This window comes from Nomascus leucogenys, chromosome 19 (assembly GCF_006542625.1).
Source record: "Nomascus leucogenys isolate Asia chromosome 19, Asia_NLE_v1, whole genome shotgun sequence".
In the NCBI taxonomy this organism is placed as follows: domain Eukaryota; kingdom Metazoa; phylum Chordata; class Mammalia; order Primates; family Hylobatidae; genus Nomascus; species Nomascus leucogenys.
Window position 1 is genome coordinate 55,616,346 of NC_044399.1, and position 23,954 is coordinate 55,640,299.

Here is a 23,954-nt window from a genome sequence, read left to right on the forward strand (position 1 = left end):
GCCTTAAGTATATGACATTGCTATTTTATTCCTCATTTAGTAGATAATTTATCTCATTAAAAAAAGTCATGAATTTTAGAGAGAGACCCTATTAATCTACTCATGCTCGGTATGTGCATATTGGACTCTGTCCAGGGAATTTTGTAACCGTCCAACGGGTTCTTGTTGCCTGCTTCCTAGACAGAGCCAATGTATCAAGACAGGGGAATTGCAATAAAGAGTTTAATTCACGCAGAGCGGCTGAATGGAAGACTGGAGTTTTATTATTACTCAAATCAGTCTCCCCAAAAATTCAGAGACTGGGTTTTTTTAAAGGATAATTTTGCGGGTATGGGGCCAGGGAGTGGGAAGTATTGATTGGTAGGGTTGGAGATAAGATCATGGGGAGTCGAAGCTGTCCTCTTCCTCTGAGTCAGTTCCTGGGTGGGGGCCACAAGACCAGATGGGCCAGTTTATCAATCTGGGTGGCACTAGCTGATCCACCCAGTATAGGATCTGAAAAATATCTCAAGCGCCAATCTTAGGTTTCACAATAGTCATGTTATCCCTAGGAGCAACTGGGGAGGTTTAGAATTTTGTGGCCTCCAGCTGCATGACTCCTAAACCATCATTTCTAATCTTGTGGCTAATTTGTTAGTCCTACAAAGGCAGTCTGGCCCCCAGGGGGTTTATTTTGGCAAAGGGATCTTTTCATTTTTGTTTCAAGGTTCTTCCCAAAGTTAGTGCAGCCTACACCCAGGATTGACTAAGACAGCTTGGAAGTTAGAAGCAAGATTCGGTTAGTTCAGCGTCTTTCGCTGTCCTAATTTTCTCATTGTTGTAATTTTTGCAAAGGCAGTTTCAGTGTGACTCTGGCATGACCAGAAGTAGCCCGTGATGAGATGTGTGCTCGTCCTTTCAGTTGCTGTGCAGGTGCCTGTACAAGGTGCTGTGCTTCTTTTCCATTCTAAGGCAGTTCCCTGGAGCAGGCGTCTGGGTGGTGGTACACAGCCGGCTCCTGCAGAGGCTCTTGTGAGTGACTGAGAAATATGCAAATGGCAGGTTGGAATCCCAGGTAGTCAAGAAATCATATATGGTCACTTTCTAGATGTCAAGAAGCTTTTCCTAAAACAAAAACAAAAACAAAAACACTGAGCCTCTATCTCATGGGTCTGGTGAGAAATTCACCCTGGGTCATTTTTGGCCTTGTTCTGGATTCTGGGTTGTCCCAAGGCCCAGGAGCTTGTGCAGAGTCCAGGCCTCTGGTTGTCAGTGCTGAGTCAGTGGCAGATGTGCCGTGTCCCAGCTCCTTTTCACTTTCCTAGCCCACTCTCTCCCCCAGGTCCCTGCAGGAGGCCCTGTCCCAGGCACCTGCAGATGGAATCTCTTTTAGTCAGGCTGGGGAGCTCTATCTCTCCCTAACCTTTGTTTCCCAAAGTGACCTGCTGTTTTTGGAAAGAAATACCAGGAATTCCTCTCTCAAACTTCCCCAGAGGCACAGAATGATACCTACTCAAATCAGAGAAGACAGAGGGGCAAAGCAGGAACGGAAGATCCATTAATGGCCCTGTCACAAGCCTCCCCAGTCTGTCCAGAGACTAACCTTTTTCAGGGCTGCCCATCTGGTTGTATCATTTAAAAGTGCTAATTTCCACTCATCAGAGGTCATTTATAAACTGAACAGGGACAGAATAAGGCTGCCGTGGGCTGACGCCTGAAGCCCAGGATTCCTGCACAGCCTGGTTTTCATGCCATCTGATTTTACCTCCTGTGCCTACATACTTCACCATGCCTCCCCATCCCAACTTTCTAAATTGGTCTTATCCGTTGTCAGACACCCAGGAACCAATTTTTGAAGACCTTCATGCTTGAGCCCTTGTTTCATTTCTAATGTTTGCAGTTTTGTCACTCTTCTATAGCATCCCAAAGTCCCCAATGCATTTTTTGGAAAATAATCTGAATTAGAAAGCAGGGCCAGATCCCCAGCTCCTCTCCTGGGGGAGTCTGTGAACCCTGCCATGACTTTTGAACATTCCACCCCAGAGACCCAGAATCATAGACTCGCCATCTGTTTCGGGAAGTGAGTCTGGATGTGCCCATGCCCTCTACCACTGGCTGCAGACCCCTGCCACTTGCCTGCATTTATCCTGGGCTGGGTGTGAGCCTTTTTCCTCACAGGGTCCTCAGAGATTCATGCTGCATGCAAGCGGCAGGAGAAAGAGAGAGTCCCACCTTCTCTAGCTCCCATCATGTCAAGATCAAGTATATTTTACTCTCTGAGTTTCCTGATAGACATGGCAGCCGGTGCGGCCACTGGCAGCGCCAGGGGTGACTGAGATTCCTCTCTTCCTGGCTCAGTCTCCTTGACTGTGACATGGGAGCAGCTCACTCTAGAACTGTCTGACCCCCACTTGCTTGCCAGCAGTCTGAGTCTTTTCAGGTTAGTTATGAATAACTCTGAAGTGAGAACTTATGGCTATAAATAATTATACCACAGATACTCTGTGTCTATTACTTATCTTTTAATTATTTTACCAGAATGCTAGATTAACCAAAAAATAAATCAGTCTCAGTCCTCAGATGTTGAGCTGATTAAGAAAGAACCCCTTTGGGATACTGAAGAACATGAACACACACATATACACACACAGGCACACGCACACAGAGGTACCCTGGGGAATTCTGCAGGAGCTCCTGCAATGTGCTGGCTCTGGTATTTTGGTGTTTCAGAATAAATGGCCTGATGTGACCTTCTGGGGTGACAGTCTTTGCATTTGGCAGTGGCTGCTGCCATCCCAGGGCCTAATGAGCGCTAGAGGCTCACAGAGGGACAGAGAAGGGGACATCTCTGTGGTGTGGGAGGTGTGTGCCACCCAGGGCATCCTCTTTCCTCCTGCTGTTCTGTCCATGCTCCATCCTCCCCTTCACATTCTTCTTCTGTCCCCTGAAAAGCCAGCTTGGCTATACAGCCCCAGGGTCCTGGGACAGGGGCTCCAGTGGTGGCCGGCCCTCTGCCCTCTGCTCTGTAGGAGCTCAACATTACCCTGCAGGCCCCAAGGTCAGGAGCAGCCACCTCTGAGAGCACCGCTCTGGACACAAAGCTAGTTCTTTCCTGAAGGGAAGTGGTTGCCACTCTGGCCCTTCTATCCGCAGGAGCTCTTATCTCTGGGAATACAGAGCCATCTGATCCCCTGCATCCCGGACAATGCTGGTTTCAAGTACAAAGCCTCTTCTGCATGCCATTTCCTGGAGACAAGATGAGGCACTTAAAAAATAATTAAATTCTCCTCATGTCACTTGTCTTCTTAACTGTAAGCACTACAGAGATCTTTCAAGGAAATGCAGGAGAGCAGGGCACACTCACATGTCCCTGCCCTGGGATTTGAATGCCCAGATGAAGAGAACAACCACCCCGGCTGTCTTCTTCCTAATGATCCTGCTCTTGCAACCCGATCTGCATGCATACTAGGCAAGGAGGGAGCCTGAAACATCTACAGAACTAGTAGGACCACTCTCTCTTGCCAAGCTCTCTCCAAACAGGTTAACTGTCTCTTTTCTTTGTTTGCACTATGGTTTGGAAATAAGGATTTTCTTCCTTAGTTGTCTGGGCTGAAGATTTATGTAGCTTCTCTTATTCCTCAGAGAACAGTAATCATTCATGTCCCTTCCACCCCCCAACTCCCAGCCATAGAGACTGGTCCAATCAATATTTATGTGCCCATCTCTCGCAGCTGCAACATGCAGGCATAATAGATGCCAGATTCCTTGATGGCCATTGAAAAATTAGCTGGTGCCTGTATTTCAGGCTCATTGTTTCCTAGGATCTCAGGGAGATCAGGCCATGTGGTCTGTGGATTAATTAAGGCACACAGATAATTGGCTATTAATAGATGGCCAATTGATGGCTGCCAGCTGGGTGCTGAATTGACTAATGTCCTTATGGTGGGCAGGTGGTCTTTATCAGAAGAGGAACTAGCTGAAAGACTTTACTAATTAAAGGGTGAATCAGGAAAAGATGATAAGAGGTAGCTTCTTTCTCCACCACTTGGTGTGATGTTTTACAGTTTACAAAGCATTTATATCCACAATTGCCTCATTTGATCCTTACTGTGACCTTGTGAGGTGTTATTATTTTTCTCGTTTTCTGAAGTGTGATGAATCTGAGGTGATAGCGGGGTAGGGACTTGGGCAAGCTAGCCTAACCAGCAAGTGGGCTTCAACTCGCTCTTTTGACTGTCAGGCACATGCTGTTTCTGTTGGAGCCATGCTCAACTTCAGGTGAGATTCCTTTGCCAGGGAAAATGAAATATATATGTGTATGTTATATGTTTGTTTTCATATGGACAAAAAGCTAGTGCACTTCCTGAGAAGAGATGCCCTCCTTCTGCTGAAACACCTGCATTGCTTTTTGTTTTTGTTTTTGTTTTTTTTTCAATTTTATTTTTTAACTTACAGAAGGGAACTGGAAAAGGGATTAAGGGAAATACAGAGCTTGTCTCTGGAAGGCCACCAGAGGGTCTGGAGGACTTTGGGTTTTCTTCTAGGAAAGGCCAAGTTTAACCCATGCTTGGGCCAGTCAGGCAGGTCCACAGGACCACAGCTTTCTGAAGTGGGAAGAGCTGGGACTGTAATGGCAGACTTGGTGGTGTGAGAAGTGGAGAGAGGCTCTTCGCCCTTCCCCCTCCCCACAAGTCCCACCATCAGGTACTGACTCTGGCCTTAGCCAGGAGCCCACGCTGCCTTGCTACCACCTCCCTCCTGGGCCTGCAGGGTTTGCTGGCAGGACAGGAGGCTGTACTGTTCATTCCTAGGCTGCTCCAAGTTAGAAATCAGCAGGGTTGTGGAGTTAAGACACAAACTGTTTGAGTCCCTTTCTTGATGAATGTGGTCCTTAAACCATCGGAAGCAATTCCCTTCCAAGAGGGAAAATGTCATTTGAAAGAACCTAACATATCCTATTTGAAATGCAAGACAGGTGCCTGGGGAAATGACTCCAGGAAGTGACTTTAGAAGATACCCAATGTCACCTTAATGTAGAGGGTGCCCTGCCTGCATCTCTAATGCCGGGGTGTCCTGCCCATGCCTCTAATGTGGTGGGCACACCCTGCCATGTTTTGCTGGTTAGCCTTGAAAACTGATGGGCGACTCCTCAGTTCTGTCTGGTTGGTGACCTGCTGGTTCTACCCAGTACAGGGACCAGACTCTCTGTGGAGGATTTGGAGGTTGGGTTTGAGTTATGTAGTCTCTGCCCACGTATATGGTTAAACTTAGGAAAGCATAAGATCAGGAGGCTGCTGATGTCTTCCTGGATATTTTGTTTGCAGTTCCAGTAAGCTCCTGGGCCCATGGTGGTGTTTTTGTGACATGGCCTAAACAATAACGTTGGTGCTGTGCTCTAAGATCCCAAGCAGAAACATGAGTTTTTTACTCTTGTCCTTTTCCCCTGAGCATGGCAACGTTAAAGGACACTGCATTTTTAAAAACTATGTGTGGAATAAGAATGAAAAGAAATGTAAACCTAGATGACCCTGATATTTTCTCTCTCCACTTGGAAGCCCTGATGGTTTTCTAATCATTTGCTCAGATCAACTCTCTATAATTCTCCCTGCTTGTCTTAAAACTGAAATTATGGTTTCTGCTCCAGATTTTAGCTTTTCTCCTAAAATTGAGTGTATATTTTGGTAAACTTCTTGGCAGTGTCTACTAAAGCTAAACATATGTGTACATCTATGACCCTGCAATTCAACTCCTACATATAAACCCAACAGAAATGCTATATATTTTAGGGAATGTCATGCACTTGAATTAGAGTAGGCAAACTTTTTCTGTCAAGGGTCAGTAAGTATTTTTGTTTTGTTTTGTCTTTAGGTTATATGGTCTCTGGTGTGACTATTCGACTCTGCAGTTGTAGTTTGAAATACAATATGTAAATGAATTAGTGTCACTGTGTTCCAATAAAACTTTATTTATGGAAGCAGATATTTGAATTTCATATATTTTTCACATCTCATGAAGTATTCTTCTTTTGGTATTATTTTGAAAGATTTATAAATATAAAATCCATTCTTAGTTTGTAGGATGTACTAGGACAGGTGGCAGGCCAGATTTGACCCACAGGCTGTGTGATTGCATTTATATAAAGTATAAGAACAGGCGAAATTCATCTCTGGTATTGTAAGTCAGTTCATGGTTACCTGGATTGGGGTTACTGACTGGATGGGGACAGGACATTTTGGGGCACTGGCACTGTTCAGTTTCTTGATTGGGGGGTTGTTTACACAGGTGCGTTCACCTTGTGAAATTCCTTGAGTACATGTTCTTTTCTCTTTGTGCATTCTACTTCAATAAAAAGTTAAAAAGAAAGATCTGAACTGAGTGTGTGGCTCCTGACTCCAAGTTTTAGCACCTCATTTAGGGTCAGAGCCCAGCAGTTTCCATTCTTTCTATAGACACTGGTTTCTGTTTCCCAAATAAGTCTTTGGAAAAGGTCTTGGTTTGAAAGTTACCCACGTCTTACTCCCTTTTATAGACAGAGAGACATTTAGCAACTGCTATGGCATAAGCACTAGCTAACCAAAGTATGTGCTGGATCATAGGAAGATGACGGGTCGTAGAGTGGAGGGGCATTCAGGACAATGGGAACTGTGAGTAGGACTTTGGCTGGTATAGTAGCCCCATGGTACATCTGGGATGAAATCTACCTAGAGTTATAGGTAAGAGGTGAAGGTGTGATTGCAGAGAGTTTAATTGTGTGATGTGAGCTACTGGCTTGTAGAACACTAGCTTCTTGTTTCTGCATCCAGAAGAACAGGCAGAGAACTAACAATCTGAGCCTGTAGTAAGTGTGGGTGCTTTCTGAGTTAGTCATCTATTCTTTTTAACAACCCTGCACGGCCGGCATTCTTAGCTTGGTTTTTCATGTGATGAACACCAAGGCTTAGGGAAGTTTTGTGACATATCCAGGATCATGCTGTTTATAAGCAAGCCAGGGATCTAGATTCCAAACCGGGTCTGTCTGCCTCCAGAGCACCCACCCTCTTTCCACTTCCATATGCTCACCCCAAGCTTCCTTCCCTCCCCTCACAGCCATGTTGAGTCTGTGAAAGGGAGGATTTGAATATATTTTTCCCTTTGCAATTTGCCTTTAAAGCCTGGGTTCACTGTGCTTCCCAGAGTGAACAGTTTAGATCAGAAATTGTTGGATGAAATAGTCTTACATCAGAAGCTATCTCTTTCAGGATGAGTCATTTTAAAACAATGTTTAAAGAGAAAACTTTACAATATTTTCAGAGAAATATTTTGTGCTTTCACCACTATCTGACATCCCCTTATGAATGCTGTCCCACCACAGATGACTGGGAATGTGTCTGGTCCTAGGGTTAAACTTTAAAAAAGGAAGTCTCCAAAGTATCACATTTTTGAGAGTGTTAAGGTGTTTTAGGAATACCTCAAGACTGATTAAAGAGAGGACACTGAGGAATTAACCAACAGATGCTGAAAATACAAAGGCCATCGTGGATGGCTAAAAACTGCAGCATCACCCCTCAGAGAGGAATCATCCTGTATTTAGCATAACAACACCAATTATTTGGTTGTTTGTGCTGAGGAGTTGAAAGCTATCATGTGCTGGGAAAATACTCAGCATGGAGCAGTAATTATGGATCAGCTGATAATAAAGGATGTATTGGATTGACTGCTAATTAGATTATTAGCTGCAAAAAGAAATACCTGCTATTAACCATAAATAAGTTGCACTTATGATATTTTCTACGTTTTTCATTTAGTCCTTTTTATAATGTGCATTTCTTTTCTTTCTGTGCCAAGACTTCCCATTTTCCCCAGTCATACTGAGCATATTTGTGGGTCAATAAACATTGAGCCACAATTAAAGTATTCTTTTTTCCTTCCATTCTCCTGAAGAATGGGGTGAGAAAGCTGATATGCATTGAGCGCCATGTGTAAGGGCCTTGGTGAAGTGTAGTCTCTTTTCTCAGGGAAGAAATAAGGGCTCTTTCAAGGCTGGATCCAGATCTCTCCTATGGGCACAGAGTCTTTGTGAGGGATAAGATCTCTGTGAAATAAATGCTGCAATTAATTGCCAAATAAATGACCATGTTGCTCTTCTTTGTTGTGGCACTTTCAGGTTTGGTCCTTGTTTTTCAAGGTGGCTGGGATGAGCCCTTGGGCGCCTCAGTATCACCCACTCCTCCCTACCAAAGAGGGCATCTTCCTATAAGTAGGTTGACTGTGTGTCCCCAGCAGTGTGAGGTGCCAGCTGCTTTTCTGCCCAAGCAGACCCTGGGTACTATGGGTAGGATAATCTGCCAGAGCTCCTGGGCGCACCCCAGGATGTCTGGAGAGAGAAGTTGCATCCAGCAGGAAGCTCTAGCCATGCTCTCAATAAATGGCTCAAGTGACTGTCAAGTGTCCTGCATTCAGTGCTAGTAGAAGACCTGGTTTGTGGCCTCCGTTATTCTCCAGGAGTCCATGTAGAAAGAAGAGGCTTCCAGGGGAGAGGTGAGTGTGAGTGCCTTTTAGAAGAAATGCTGGGGGCTTTATCTGTATCAGTTATTCATTCCTCACAACCACCCCACAAGGTGGGCAGGCTGAGATTCAGCTACTGCTACCAGTACAGTCATACTGGTTATTTAAGGTCGGTGCCTTTCTCTTTAAACAGTGCCTGGGAGGTTGCAGTGAGCCGAGATTGCGCCACTGCACTCCATCCTGGGCAATAGAGGGAGACTGTTTCAAAAACAAACAAACAAAAACAAAAGACGTGCCTGAACCATGCTAATTGTTAACATTTTCTCTTTGCAGTATTATCTCTGGAGGGTGTATCGATTACCTTTATTTTTACCAGTGAGGGACTTGAGGTTCCTAAAGGTCCAATATCTTGCCCAACACAACAAGGGTGACATGATCGGGGAGGAAATCCAACCTTACAGAACAACGCCTGGTAAATTTAAATGCTATTGTCAAACGTTTATCCCCATGTATCCCCGTAAAGATTCTCTTCTTCCCCTCAGCCTCGCTTTGCACTTTGACTCAAAAGAGAAAAGACAGCTATCCATTTTGCAGTTCCTCCACCACGAATAAGTGGTGGAACTAAGACAGTAGGTAGGATGCTAGAGCCCTGGCAGGAGTGCTACTGGGGCAATTGGCAAGTGGGAATGATGGGTGAACTCCTTGAAGGTTTCCCCCTTTGAGTGCCTGTCAAGCATGGGGAGACAGAGTGGGCAAAATCACCTGCCCCAGGCCACTGGATCAAATTTGTCCAAACATCCGGCAAACCCATATGGGATGTTGCTGTGTGAGAAGCCCTGTGTAGGAAGCGGGGGTGAATTCTGAGGGAGTGTGGAGTGTGTAGCAGTGGCTCTCTGCCGGCCCCTCCCTCACCACTTCTGATTCCCGAACACTGTGTTCCTCTTAGATGTATTGCTGTATTACCGGAAATATACAACTGTGTCTCTGGGGATGCTGTTTAATGGTGGAAGGAACTGCAAGATGGATAGCTGTCTTTTCTCTCTTTTGAGTCAAAGTGGAATGTGAGGCCAAGGGGAAGAAGAGAATCTTTACTGGGGTACATGGGGATAAAAGTTTGAGACAATTGCTTTTAAATTTACCAGGCATTGTTCTGCAAGGTTGAATTTCCTCTCCTGATCATGTCACTCTTCTGTTAGCTCAGAAAACTGTGGTTGAAGTTTAATCTCATCCTTAAAGCTGTTTCACTAAAATAGGAACCTGTTATTCCACAGGGCTGCTTATTAGAAGAAGAAGGATTTAGGGAGGTCTTTTAAAGTCATTTTAGTGATTTTTTTGAAAGAAGCATTTGCTGGAATCCACTTGTCCCCAAAGCATCTGCTGTTTTAGAAGCATAACACTAGTGGAAGCATAACAGGAAGGGAAAGCCAGCGTCAGGATAGGAAATAGGCTGAGCAACCCACTTTTATTTAGTCAGTCGAGGATGCCTGTCGTGGGTTCTGTACCTTTTGGGCACCATAAGCCAGGTAGCCTATGGATCAAATGCAGCCCCCACTTTCTCCACTGTTTTTGTATGGCCTGTGAGCTAAGAATGGTTTTTATATTTTTAAATGATCAGAGAAAATCTCCAAAGAAAAATAATATTTCATGACACATGAAAATTATTAATACATGAAATTCAGACTCCATGGTCCATCAATAAAGTTTTTTTTTTTTTTTTTTTTTTTTTTGAGATGGAGTCTCACTCTGTTGCCCAGGCTGGAGTGCAGTGGTGCCATCTTGGCTCACTGCAAGCTCCGCCTCCCGAGTTCATGCCATTCTCCTGCCTCAGCCTCTCGAGTAGCTGGGACTACAGGTGTCCACCACCATGCCAGGCTAATTTTTTGTATTTTTTAGTAGAGACAGGGTTTCACCATATTAGCCAGGATGGTCTCGATCTCCTGACCTCATGATCCGCCCACCTCAGCCTCCCAAAGTGCTGGGATTAATTACAGGTGTGAGCCACCGCATCCGGCCCAATAAAGTTTTATTGGAGCACAGTAACAATCATTCCTTTACGAATTGTCTATGGTTGCTTTTATGCCACAATGGCCAAGTTGAATAGTTGTGATGGAGACTGTGTGGCCCACAAAACTTAGATCTTTACAATGAAAATAGAAAATAATTCGTATATTTTTTATAGAAAACAAAAATTTATAGAAAATGTTTGCACACCCCTGATGTTTTGTTTCTCAGTGTGGCTCATGGGCCAGAAGGGTTAGTGTCTCTTATTAAAATTCATTAGAAATGCAGAATCTCAGTCCATTTCAGACCTACTGATTCAAAGTCTGCGTTTAGTAAGATCCCCAGGTGATCTGTGTGCAATTAAAGTTTGAGAAGCCCTGCATTAAATGATATGCTTGCTCATGAAAAGCCTGTGTGAATCATACTCCACAAGACCAGCTCTACATTCGGTGCCACTTGTCCTTATTTTCTTGGAGTTAAATGCGATTCCAAGCTCCCATTCCCCCATGTGGGGATGGGGATTCCTCTTCTACTCATGGCTTCGCAGCGATTCTGGAGGCTTCCTCCATGCCAGGTAATGTGGGAAGAGCTTGTAGTCTTCCAGGTATCACCATCACGGCCATTTCATCATTGACTGTGCCCTTCACGTTCTGCTGATCCCGGGCCAGTGGCTTTCCTGTGGTACCCTGAGCCCCCTGTGTCCAGCGGCTGGCCTTCCTGGGGGCATCACACAGCCATTTTAATTGGGCTCTGCTACCTTCTGGGACACCCACCACTCTCAGGACTGGCTGTGTCCCATTCTCCTTCCAAGCTGGAGGAATTCCGTCTCTCTCTAGTCCTCAAAGGCATTGCCCTTTTTTTTTCACCCTGTGGGCTATTTATTCTTTCAAATAACACTGGCTTTTGTAAATGGTAGAAGATGGCCAATTTCCTGGTATCTCTGCTTTAGGCTTAGGAATATCATCTTCCTGGAAGCCAGGGAGCATTTGGATCTTGGTTATCTGCTGAGGTCAGGGGTTGGGGCAGGGCCAAGGTGGGAGTGGGAGGTAGATGGAAGTTAGAACAAATGCAAACAAATATCCCATTATCCTAGCACCATTACGCCATGTTATGATGTAGTTGAGGGGACACAACTAACACCATCTAGGACAGTACCGAATCTAGGATATCTTCCTGTAGAACAGGAGGCAGGTTCTGTGGGAGCTTAGAGAAAGGGAGATTATTGGGCGGCAGTGGGCAGGGAGGTCTTCCTAAGGTGGCAGGACTCAGCATGAGTGACTAGAGATGAATGGAAACCAGGAGTGTGCCAGATTGAGGAAAAGTTAAAAAATAAAGCCATTTGCTTATTTTTGTTCTAAGACCAGAGTGTGTCGGATTTCCCCAGTTGGGAATATTATACTCCACTCATTGGGGACTTTGTTCAGTAAATGTTTTGGGTTTAAGGGTTTTAATTGTCTATAGTATGTCCATTGCTCTTAAAGGGGCAATTCAGTGAAATTTGAACTTGGCATTCCCTTTCTCTTACCCTTCTGGCCTAAATGAGAGTCGCTGTGTATGTTCTGTATTCCTCACCAGGCTCGATTCTGGCTTTTCTTGACCACCTGTTTTCAATTTTAATTTGTGTAGCTGCTCTTAGAGAAATTACCTGTGGGGAAGTCATCTTGCCTGTCTAGATTCCTTACAGATGAAGCCTTGGCAGGGCCATGGCCAAAGTCACTTAGAATGCCCTTGGACGGGCATGCTGGGCATCCCGAGTTCAGTTCTGAGTCCATGCACATTGGTTGGAGAAAGCGAACCATGAAGACATCCCTGCTGGTGTGACCAGGGCCTGGAAGAATTCTTTCTTGTGTGTACCAAGCACAGAAGCTGGCAGATCTGCAGATGTTAAATTTGAGATGTGTGCTGATCCCCTGCACCTCTTTCCAAATTGCTCTCTTAGGAAGCTGAACCAGGAATGGTCCCAACATAGTGGACATGGAAATATACTCATCATGTACCAAGTTTAAAACAAAGAGGATTCAAAATTGTGTCCATGGCCGGGCGCGGTGGCTCACGCCTGTAATCCCAACACTTTGGGAGCCAAGGTGGGTGGGTCACCGGAGGTCAGGAGTTTGAGACCAGCCTGGCCAACATAGTGAAACCCTGTCTCTACTAAAAATACAAAAATTAGCTGGGTGTGGTGGCACACGCCTGTAGTCCCAGCTACTTGGGAGGCTGAGGCAGGAGAATCACTTGAGCCCAGGAGGCAGAGGTTGCAGTGAGCCAAGATCGTGGCACTGCACTCCAGTCTGGGCAACAGAGTGAGACTCTGTCTAAAAAAAAAAAATATGTTCATGATAGGATACTAATTTGTTTAAAACAAGATATATACATTGAAAAAAGTTGTAGAGAGAAAATCAAAATGGATGATTTACATAAATAGGCTATTGTCTATGTGATATTTCTCACTGCAACTTATTTATCTTCTCTTTTCACTCACCACCCTCTCCTTCATCCCCTTTGAGATAAGCAACGTAAGAATCTGGATATGTGAACTTCAATAGCTTTCTCTCTGCATTGTGTAACCAGTTTGTAAATATGTATAAACATTTACAGATCTGTTTTGGTTGTTATTAAAAAGGAGAGTGAGAGATTGATCACATTATATACACTTTGCCTCTTCTCTTTACTTAAGTGTATATTCTAGAAATCCTACTGGTCAGCTAGCTTATTATTTTTAATGACTGCATAATATTCTGCAGTGTGGATATAACTTATTTTATTCAGCTATTTCCATTTGAAGGGTATACACCTTATCTCTCATCTCTTGTTGCTACAGACACAGCTGAAATAATATATGTACACATATTCTTTTTTTTTTTTTTTTTTTTTTTTTTGAGACGGAGTCTCACTGTTGCCCAGGCTGGAGTGCAGTGGCGCAATCTCTGCTCACTGCAAGCTCCGCCTCCCGGGTTCACGCCATTCTCCTGCCTCAGCCTCCCGAGTAGCTGGGACTACAGGCACCTGCCACCACGCCCGGCTAATTTTGTTTGTATTTTTAGTAGAGACGGAGTTTCACCGTGTTAGCCGGGATGGTCTCGATCTCCTGACCTCGTGATCCACCTGCCTCAGCCTCCCAAAGTGCTGGGATTACAGGCATGAGCCACCGTGCCCGGCTATGTACACATATTCTTACATGTTAGAGCTTTTGCTTCTAAAGTATAACTTTTGAGGAGTGGGAATTCTGAGTCAAAAGGAGTCTATAATTTTTATATTATGTATATTTTAAGATTGCTTTGTAAAACAATCTACATTTTCATTAGCAAAGTACAAGAGTACTCTTTCCCCAGCATCTTCTTTGGTATAACTGTTGTCATTTTCATTTTGCCAACCTAAAGAATATGAAATGGGATCCAATTGTAATTTTATATTCCTCTGATTACCAGAGAGGTTAAGTATGTTCTCATATGTTTATTGCATGTAAGGATCTTGCCCTTCTATGAAGGGTCTATTCATATCCTCTCCCTATTTTTCTACTGTACCATTTATCTTCTTGTTGCCAATTAAAAGAGCTCTTTGCATGTTATTGATAGCTCTTTATTGGTCATATATGTTGCAGAATTTTTTCTGATTAATTTGTTAATACCGTTGACTTTATGGTATATATTGCCATATAACTTTTTGGCTTTGAAAAATATAATCAAATATGTCTTTTCAAAAAATAGCTCATGAATGCCCTGTCTTGATTAAAAAGATCATACTAAGTCCTAGATTGTACATAGAATATCCCAAATTTCCTCTTTTATATGATTTTTAAAAAAAACTTTTAAATCTTAGGTCCATCTGGGATTTATTTTTATGTCAGGTTTGAGGTAGGGATTCAACTGTATTTTCTTCCAAAATGCATAGTCATTTGTGTCAGCATCATTAATTAAATAAGTCATCACTTCCCCACTAACTAAAAGACCACTTTGTCATATAATTTCCCATAAATATTGGGTTCTAGTTCTGGGAACTCCATTCTTTTCTATGGACCTCTTTGTCTTTTACTATGGCAATATCATACTTTTTACCAGAATTTTCTTTTTAAATCCAGTAGTTACTTCTCAATTAGTCTATTGAATTTCCTAAGTATAAAAATCACATCATTATCAAAATAAGTAAAATTTGTCTCTCCTTTTTGAGATTTATCTTGACTATTTTATTGTCTTATTTTGTTGCATTCATGAGAACTTTCAAAATTAAATGCCATGGCAGTATAGGACTCTCTTGATTTTGATGCATATGGCTTTGGTGTTCATTATTTACTGCTCACCTTTATTAGATATTCTATATCACATTTTAACTTTCATTTTATTCTTGATTTACTTTGAGTTTTTATTAGTTTTTTTGGATTTTTATCTTTTGATTGAATCATATTTCTCTTTTATTGATGCAGTGATTTATTTTGATTTTCTTGTTTTGAATCATCCTTGCATTCCTGGAATAAACTCTATTTAGTTACAGTTTATTTTTATTTATGTTACTGGGTTGTATTTGTTGACATTTATTTGGAATTTTAACATCTATTTTCATAAGTTGGATTTGTTTATAGTTTTTTTTTGGTACTTTGGTTTTAGATTTAGGTGTATATTGCTTTGATAAAATGAATTAGGGAAATTTTTAGCAGATGAGAATAGTTTAAATAACTTGCCGATTTATTCTTTAATGATCATATAAAACTCAGCTGTGAAATTATCTAGTTCTATTGACTTCTTCAATGGTAGCCCTTTAGTCACCTTCTCTATCTCTGCCATGATACCTCTAATTACTCACCAAATTCTGATGTCTCGTTGTTTGGGCACACAGCAAGATTGCATTTCACATTCTCCCTTGCTTTAACTAGCATGTAACTAACTTGGGTCCAATAAAATGGAGTAGAAATGATGGGTTCTATTTATAGGCCACAATATAAAACCTCCCATGCACGATCTGCCATATTCTCCTTCTGCCAGATAATGCAGGTGACAAGACTCTAGGGATGGCAGGGCCACATGATGTAAGATGCTTTGGCCTCTAAATAACTGAATGGAAGAAAGCTTCCCTATTGTCCAGAACACCTACCCAAGACTACTGTGTAAGCAGGAACTTCTACTTGTTAGCATAGCCTATCTTCCACTATTGCATATGGTAACTGGTCTTTTCACATTTTCTACTTCTTCTTTGGTCAGTTTGGGTAGTATCCATTTTGTTAGTAAATTAACCCATGTCTTTTAGGTTTTCAAATTTTACCAAAGTTGCACATAGTAGTCTCTTCTAATTCTGTATTCTATACCTATGGTCACATCTCCATTCACGTTTCCAATCATACATATTTTATCCTTTCTTAAACCTACTCCATCTTATAGATGTTTTCAAAGAGCCAGTTTTTGTATTTATGTGCCTTCCTATTACATTTCATTTTTATTCATTAATTTTAACTTTTCTTGCTAGTAATTTTCTCTATTTTTGAATATTTCTGTTTTAGAAATAATTAGGGCATGTAAGGTTGTACATTTCTTTTGCATGCAGCCTTTGCTGTGTCCCATATATTTTGACTGGCTTCCTCTTCAGTTCTTACTAGATTATTTATATTTTTAATTTTGATTTTCTATTTGTCTGAAGAGCTACTCAGGTAGGAGCATGTTTCTCAATTTCAAAATCCTTAGGATTTTTGATACTTTTAATTATGAGATGAGAATGTGCCCTATCAAATCTCTACTTTTCAAAATTTTTAAGTTTTTATTAATGGCCAGTTACATAATCAATATTTAAAGTGTCTTTTGGACATATGAAAGAAAGCCCCTGAATATTCTTTTTTTTTTTTTTTTTCTGAGATAAGCTTTCGCTATTGTTGCCCAGGCTGGAGTGCAATGGCGTGATCTTGGCTCTCTGTAATCTCTGCCCCCTGGGTTCAAGTGATTCTTCTGCCTCAGCCTCCTAAGTAGCTGGGATTACAGGCATGCGCCCCACACCCGGCTAATTTTGTATTTTTAGTAGAGATGAGGTTTCTCCATGTTGGTGAGGCTGGTCACCTGACCTCAGGTGATCCGCCTGCCTTGGCCTCCCAAAGTGCTGGAATTTTAGGCGTGAGCTACCATGCCTGGCCAAATATTCTTTATTTGATGGTTATATAGTTCTCTCTCTACATATGTATTAGATAAATATTCTTGATTCAACTTATCATTGTCTTTCTTGGTTTATGTCATTTTTTGGTCTACTAGGTTTGTTCAATTCTGGAATCATATACTATAATTTTAATTTAATCAAAATCTCCTACTATCAAGAGTTTTGGCTTTATAATATTTTAGTGCTATTTTGTTTTGTTCTTAGTGATTTATATTTTAATAAATTGTGCCTTAACATTCACCTTATCTGATGTTAATATCGTCTGTCCTGCTTTGTTTTCATTTGCATTTGACAATCTATTTTTAATCTTTCTTTATGGCATAAAATATTTCTTATAAATTACGTATAGCTCTATGTTGACCTGAATACATATTTTTATTTTTCAATCCAATCTGATAATGTTTGTATTTTAATAAGAATGTTCAGCTTATAAAAATTAGTGAAATAACAGATATAATTGAATATATACTATTTATTTTATTTTTATCTTTCTCTATTTTATTACTTTTGGTGGTTTGGCCAATTACTACTTCAATTTCTCTTTCCCTTTTTAATTTGGACATCTTACTATACCATCTATGCTGACTGTTATCTTTCTTTCCAGGACATTCAAAGGCATATATCTATGCAATCAGGATATCAATGATGATTTTACACCCCTCTCCTTCTGCCAGGATGTTTTACTCACCCATTCATTATCATCCTAATAAATATATTTTGGAGACAGGATCTGTCTGTCTGTCACCCAGGGTAGAGTGCAGTGGTACAGTCATAGCTCACTGTAGCTTCAAACTCTTGGGCCCAAAAGATCCTCCTGCTTCAGTTTCTCAAGTAGCTAGGACTAAGTTGTGCACCACCATGCTCAGCTAATTAATTTTTTTTTATTTTAAAAATAGGGTCTTGCTATGTTGCCCAGGATCACCTAGAGTGATCCTCCTGCCTCACAGGCATGAGCCACTGTGCCTGGCAGCAGCCTAGTAAATTGAGCCTCTTATGAGTACTTTTACCTCCTTACACTTGCATACCCTGTGGGCAGATGGGCCTTTAGAAGACTTTTATTCACACTACCTTCCACTACCCCTAATTATTGGGCTTTGCTGAGATAATTTAACACTTCTAGAACTAAATGTTAAAATTTTCTTTGCAGAATCCCTCCTCTTTTTTCAAGTATTCTTATTTGTCACTTCCATTACCTGTTTCCAGTCACTTTAATACTACCTAATTAGATTTAACTGTGCAGATTGCAAGGTTCATCACACCTCTGTTTTCTTTTCATCTCACCCATCTTGAGATTTTTGTTTGAGTTCATTTATTTTTTGATCAGAATATCTTCTTGAGATAGGGTATGTGAGTTACGTTTTCTATGAACTCTTGTATCCGCAAATATTCTGCAAATTAGACAGGTGGATAACATCTGTCTTGGACACTTGGCAATGTATGGATGGTTTTGTGGTTTGTTTGGGTTTTTTTTTTTTTGTAATTTTTTTTGAGACAGGGTCTTGCTGTGCCACCCAGTCTGGAGTATAATGGCATGGTGACAGCTCATTGCAACCTCAACCTCCTAGGCTCAAGTGATCTTTCCTGCCTCAGCATCCCAAGTAGTTAGGACTACAGGCATGTGGCACTGTGCCTGGCTAATTTTATTTATTTATTTAGTAGAGATGGGGTCTTGCTAGGTTGCCCAGGCTGTTCTTGAACTCCTGGGCTCAAGTGGTCCTCCTGCCTCGGCCTCCTAAAGTGTTGGGATTACAGGCATGAGCCACTGCACCTGGCCTGGATGGTTTCCCATTGTCTTCTGGATTCCAGTTTTGCAGATGGTGTATGATTGAAGTCATATTACTTTTTCTTTGTTAGTTACCTGTTCTCTCTGTTTGGAGCTCATGACATTTTCTCCTTATCTTTGGGACTTAGGAGGACACCTTGCTGTATGTCCTTTCCTATGTCTCTTGCAAGAAGCTCAGTTCCATTTGCAGACTCAGGTCTTTCTTCAAGTCAGGTAAATTCTTGACTTCCATTTGTTAAATTATTGTCTCTTTTGTATTTGTTCCTTTTTCCCCTTCTGGGATTATTGTTATTCACAAGCTGGGTTTTTAGAGTCTGTTCTCCAAATATCTTTTTGCCCCTGGTTTTTATTTCTTTGTATTTTTGCTTTTGTGTGTGTGTGTGTGTGTGTTTTTCTACTTGATCTTCTAAGCCGCTAATTTAGGTCTCTACAGCAACCATCCTTTTCATCAACTACTCTGCTGAGCTTTTTAGTTTGAAAAATCATGATTTTGTTCCCAGAAAGTCTTTCTTGTTCATGTGCTGTAATTGAATACCGTTAAGTGCTATTATTATTTTTTGTTTGAGTTGCCCTTTGTCTCCTTTAGCAGCTCTGTTTCATCAACAGCTTCCCCTTCTAAGTGTTTTGTTCACTCATGTCTTCAGCTTCTGGTCCTCTTTGTGGGTGGCTTTTTCTTTTTTTCCCACTTGTTGCAGCTTAGGACCAGCTGCCTTCAGGCAAAGTCAACAGAGAATGGTGGTGTGTGTAAGAATTAAAAAAAGAGGAAAGAAACAAGAAAGGTGGCTCGTCAGTTAAGATAGGTTTATTTTAAAGAAAACAAACTTGAGAAGAGCTTCTGGCTCAGTTAGGTCAGAGGCACACTCTTTAAACAGACTAAGAGTATTTAAGGATTCAGGGTGGGGGAGTTTATTAGAGGCTTGGGCTGCTTCTGTGTCTCTTTGTTGTGCTTATCTGAGAGGGAGAGTTGTGTGTCTGTTCCCATACATTATTCTGCAGCTGCAGGCATATCCCTGCTGCTTTTAGCTTCCCTATCTTAGTGCACCTGAAGGGAAAGGAATGTGCTTATTAAGGCCTACTGTTGTACTGGGGCCTATTGTATGAGGGTGAAATTTGGCAGTTACCCAAGAGACTTTCCCCTACCTCCCTCCGTGCCCGAGTTGTCTTACTTGTGTTTTACTGTCTGCTCTTTTCAGCTGCTTGTAGTTAGAAGAGAAGTGATTTCCTTGAAAATGCATGAGGCTAGAAAGGGAGCTGGAACTTGAAGTGGTGGTGTTTGTCCATGATGACGATTCTCCTGCTCTGTCAGTGTGTTGCAGTCTCGGCTCCTATACCTTGTAGGAGCGGCACCACCAGGCAAGCTGTCGGTTCTTTGCAGCACCAGAAGGAATCCCCTGAGCTACCCTAGCTCCAGGCTACAGAGGACTCCGTAGGCCTGTTCAGCTTCCCATCCCTTCCTCTGGGCCACAGAGACAGGAGATCCTTTCAGCACATTCTTGACGGCTGGAGTTGCCTTCCTCCCAGGGGCCTCTCCCACTCTGGACCAAGCTTTCCCCAGGATTCAGGGACATCTGATCTTGCTCCTGTGTCTGTTCTTAGACACCATTCTCCAGGCTCTCTCTCAACCCTGCAATGACCTTCTCCACCCAGCCCTGCAGATCCTGAGGTCTTGCTTAGACTCCACACCTGTGTGCTGCTCTCAGTGGCTCCCTGCAGTTGAATTGGTGCTGAGAGAGACACCACTAGCTATCAGCAGGGGCACATTCAAGCCACCATTATCCAGAATTGCTTCATCAATTTCTGAAATTTCAACAGTGAATGATAGAAACTTCCAAGCAGATATTCTTTTAAAATTTAGATTTCTTTGAAATCTAAGGAAAATGAGAAGGTTTCTACCTTGCATTTACTTCTCTATCCTGCCACAGTCTAAGAGAGGGGTTTCAGTGTTAGTTTGAAAGGATTTTATTCATTGGGAAGTGTTTCTAGAATTTTATTAGTAGCTGCATATAACACCACTGCTGCAGAGGCCTAATTCATCTAGACTGGAATTACTTCCTTACTGGGATCACTTGGGGACTTCTAGGTTTAATCCATCACAAAGTAAGAGTTCCAGAAGCACATGGGGATGAGATTCCATAACATGAGAAAGGAAGACTTGGTGAAGCATGAGGATCAAAGTGAGAATCTGGAGATAGCAAGGAGAAGGTTTGAAGTGACGTCAGGGCAGGCTGCAGGGGACTGTGGGCCCATGACAATGATAGTGGATCTTTGTCATACAGGGGATGGGGGACAAAGTGGATCCTGATTCACTAGGAAATCAGTTGGCCAAGATGTTATCATCAAATATCCTTTCCAATGAGAAGAACTGGAATATGACCTGGGTCATGGATGTTGGCCTTTTTCTTTGACGATCGTGACATCTAACAATAATTGGGTCATGAGGAGGGATTTGAGAGATCCTCATTTTTTAGCATGTGTTTCATGCCAAAAAGTGTGCCTGGTGCTGTCCCATACATCTCCTGTAATCTTAGCCAAGACTCTTTGTTAGGCAGCATTTTCACAGTTTACCATGAGGAATGAGACTCTGAGAAGCTAAGGGTCTGTGAATACGAGGTCACAGGTCAGTAAATGCTATGGGACATCTCACAGGCTGATCAGGAGGTTGGCTCCAATGTACCAGTGTTGTTGGCAAGCACAGGTTTTTGTCCAGGACTGGTTCACGCAGTGCTTAGGCTAAGAAAGCAGCCACTGGCTGTTTGCTCTCCTGTGCCTGGAGCTGGGCTCATTGCTCTCTGGGAGGGGCATTTTGGAAGACACTTCTGCTGCATGGGCAGAAGCAGAAAGACAGCTGTGACCACCAGCCTTTCCCAGGGGACAGTTTTTATGGCATTGGCAATTGAAATGGGAGCTCAGTTCCCAGACTTTGGAGGGTCCTCAATGGAACAAGGAGGGATACAAAGGAAAAAAAAAAAAAAGCAAATACACAATTTTAGTGGGAGAAGGCATCCAGCCCCATCACTAGAGGCAACAGCTGTCTGTAGGACTGTCCTGTTGGTGACTGTGCTTCTGATGGCCTATTTAAAACATCAATAAATAAAATATGAAAAAGAAGCAAACAAGATGTAGTAAAAGGAGGAAAGGATCAAACTGAAATTCATCTTGCATAGAAAAATATGACTAACACCAGATAAGGACCTCTGTCTGAAAAAAAAAAAAGTTTTAAGCAAATGTCTGTTTACCTGCAGCATCTCACTTTATTTTAAAAGGTAAAAAGCTTTAAAAGGCTGAAAAGAGATGATGCATGTCAGACTGTCACAGCGATGGTGCCCTATAGGGGTGGGTTCAGGGCTGAGCTTTTTTTGCAATTTGTGGTGGTTTGTTATAGTTTATTTTCTGCTTAATGGGTTGTAGTTTAAAGCCATGGGTAAAAGCCACACAGGGGGCTTATAGGAAAGTATCCCTAGTCAAACCGGCCTGGTAAATAAGCAGTTAGTCCTCCCTGCCTCTGCCTTTTGGCTTTCCTGTTGTTGATTCAGTGAACAAATTAGATTTCACAAATGTTTAACAAACATCTGCTGTGTGTCCAGTGCTGTGCTCAGCATTATGGCAAGGGAGCCTAAGCCCTGGCCCTTTTCCCTAGAGACTTGCGAATTCCTGCAAGCTAGCCACCCTGGAAGGTCCCTGTCCTGGTGTCCTTGAAGCTTGCTGATGAAGAATCCCTGGGTCTTTGTCCTTGATCCCTGCGGGCTTGTGCCCTGCAGGCTGGGTAGCTCAACAAGGTAGCAGCCCCTATCTGCATCCTGGGTAGTCCGCTGGGGCTTCACAGCTGCAGCAGGGAGGATTGTGTTTTCTGCCTCATTCCAGCTGCTGTCTTTGAGAGGCCAGAGTGCCTGTTGTTTTAAATCCTCTAGCTCTGCTGAACAACCATAGGGGTAGGAGACAGTGTGTCTAACTCTGTCTTACAAATGGGGTACCTGAGTTAGGGAAGACCAGAATATTTGACTCCCAAGTCATTCAGAGATTTGGAGTTAGAGTTCAAGTTCCCACCATTTTTCTCAATCCATCTGAGTCAGGATGAGTTATATCTTTAAAATATCTGACTTTTAAGAATGGTTTCGCATGAATCTAGTGCCTGTGTGAGAGTTGATAATACGTGTCACAGAGTCAGTTTCTCCCACTCAGAGAAAAAGACCAATCAGCTCTACATTAATTCCCCCCAGTTTTAGAACAGATGGTTTTCTGAGCACTTAGACAAAAAAAATGTGGTGATTGCTACAGGGCAAGCATGGCTTGCCCAAGAACCAAGCATGCCGTGTGAACCTTGGTTCTTCTTTCTTGCGGTTGTTTCCCTGGGAGGTCAGGGAAGGACATAGGAAGGCTGACATCTCGCCCATATGCTGCCATTCTCTTCCCTATGCTCTAAGTGGCTGCTGTGCCAGGATATGGCCACAGTCTTCATGCAAGCCAGCACCATGCTTGGTATTTCTTGATAGGCTCTGATTTTGCTCATTGGAGGTTGCCTTCTGGGTAAGAAAGGTGGTTCTTTCTTTCTGTGACTTTTAAAATCTTCAGCTTATTCAGTTTCTAAGGTGCCTAGTGTTTGGAAGGCATAGCCTTTGGAATCACTCATTGTCTATAGGTGGGACAACCATTGATGTGCTTAGCCAGAGAATAGTGAATAGAGTGCCTAGAAACAAGGGTCAGGAGGAAGCTGTGTGCTCTCCGCATTTATAATACAGGGATTTAGGAGGTAAGGAAGGGAGAAGGAAGGATCTGGTGTGGCTATTTGGAGGCCTGGAATATTTTTTCAAAGAAAGGCAGTACAGAAATTAAACCAGTTTTTGAAAGATTAGGCTCAAAGACAAGGAAAGAATGGATTTGTTTTTAACGATTTCAAGTAGAATTGAGGCTGTTCCTGCGATTGTTGGAAATAAAATTGGTTAGAAAATGATGTCAGCAGAGAGTGGGGACTGTGAACCAGGAAAATAAATGAGCTCTGAAATCACCTTCTATTTTATAAATATTGTTTCTGGAGCTGAGAAAATTGAGACAGATTATTCCTTTTTCTCTCTCCCAAGCTATGGGTGGAAGAAGCCCTGAGTATCCCATTTGGACCTTGTGAGGAGCATCTCATCTTGTCCTGGTGCGCTAAGTAGCTTTGTCTGCATTTAGACACACTCCATTTCCCTTTCAAGGACCACTATCAGCAGTAGCCAATTACAAACACACCTCATAACACATTATTGAGACACACTGCATGCAAATAAGCTGGAGAGATGTTTAATGATTGTACCACATCGCGTCCATTACAATCTGTCCGCACTGCCGCAGGACAGAGGGGCCAGTTCCTGTGTGAGTGTCTTTATGTCTGTGTGTTTATGTGTATTTCATTTTCACTGCATCCTAATTAGACATAGTTCGAGCCAAGCCAGTTTATACTCTCAAGGAAGGAAAGGGAGCATCATTTCACATTCTGACAGGCTCCTTTTAAGCCAGACATTCCTTGTCTTTAGTTTTCTAAAAGTATCAGTGCTATTAGCAGCCTGAATTCATCTGAGAACAAGGGATGAGGCATTTTCTGACT

At 42.4% G+C, this 23,954-nt stretch overlaps 1 protein-coding gene across 5 annotated transcripts in view; it reads left to right on the forward strand.

Annotated features, from left to right (window-relative positions):
• GALNT14 (polypeptide N-acetylgalactosaminyltransferase 14) overlaps positions 1-23,954 on the forward strand; it is a 224,669-nt gene that overhangs the window by 5,311 nt on the left and 195,404 nt on the right. Inside the window, exons 1-3 of one of the 5 annotated variants that reach the window (XM_003262701.4) lie at positions 3,738-4,101; positions 8,123-8,215; positions 18,502-18,586. The exons of 3 other annotated variants lie outside the window; for them this stretch is intronic. In XM_003262701.4, the coding sequence (XP_003262749.1) occupies positions 18,518-18,586 (69 nt within the window). In that variant the 5' untranslated portion in view covers positions 3,738-4,101; positions 8,123-8,215; positions 18,502-18,517. Of the gene's footprint in view, positions 1-3,737; positions 4,102-8,122; positions 8,216-18,501; positions 18,587-23,954 lie in introns of those variants that run through there. One more of the 5 variants, XM_030800166.1, reaches the window with a different exon arrangement.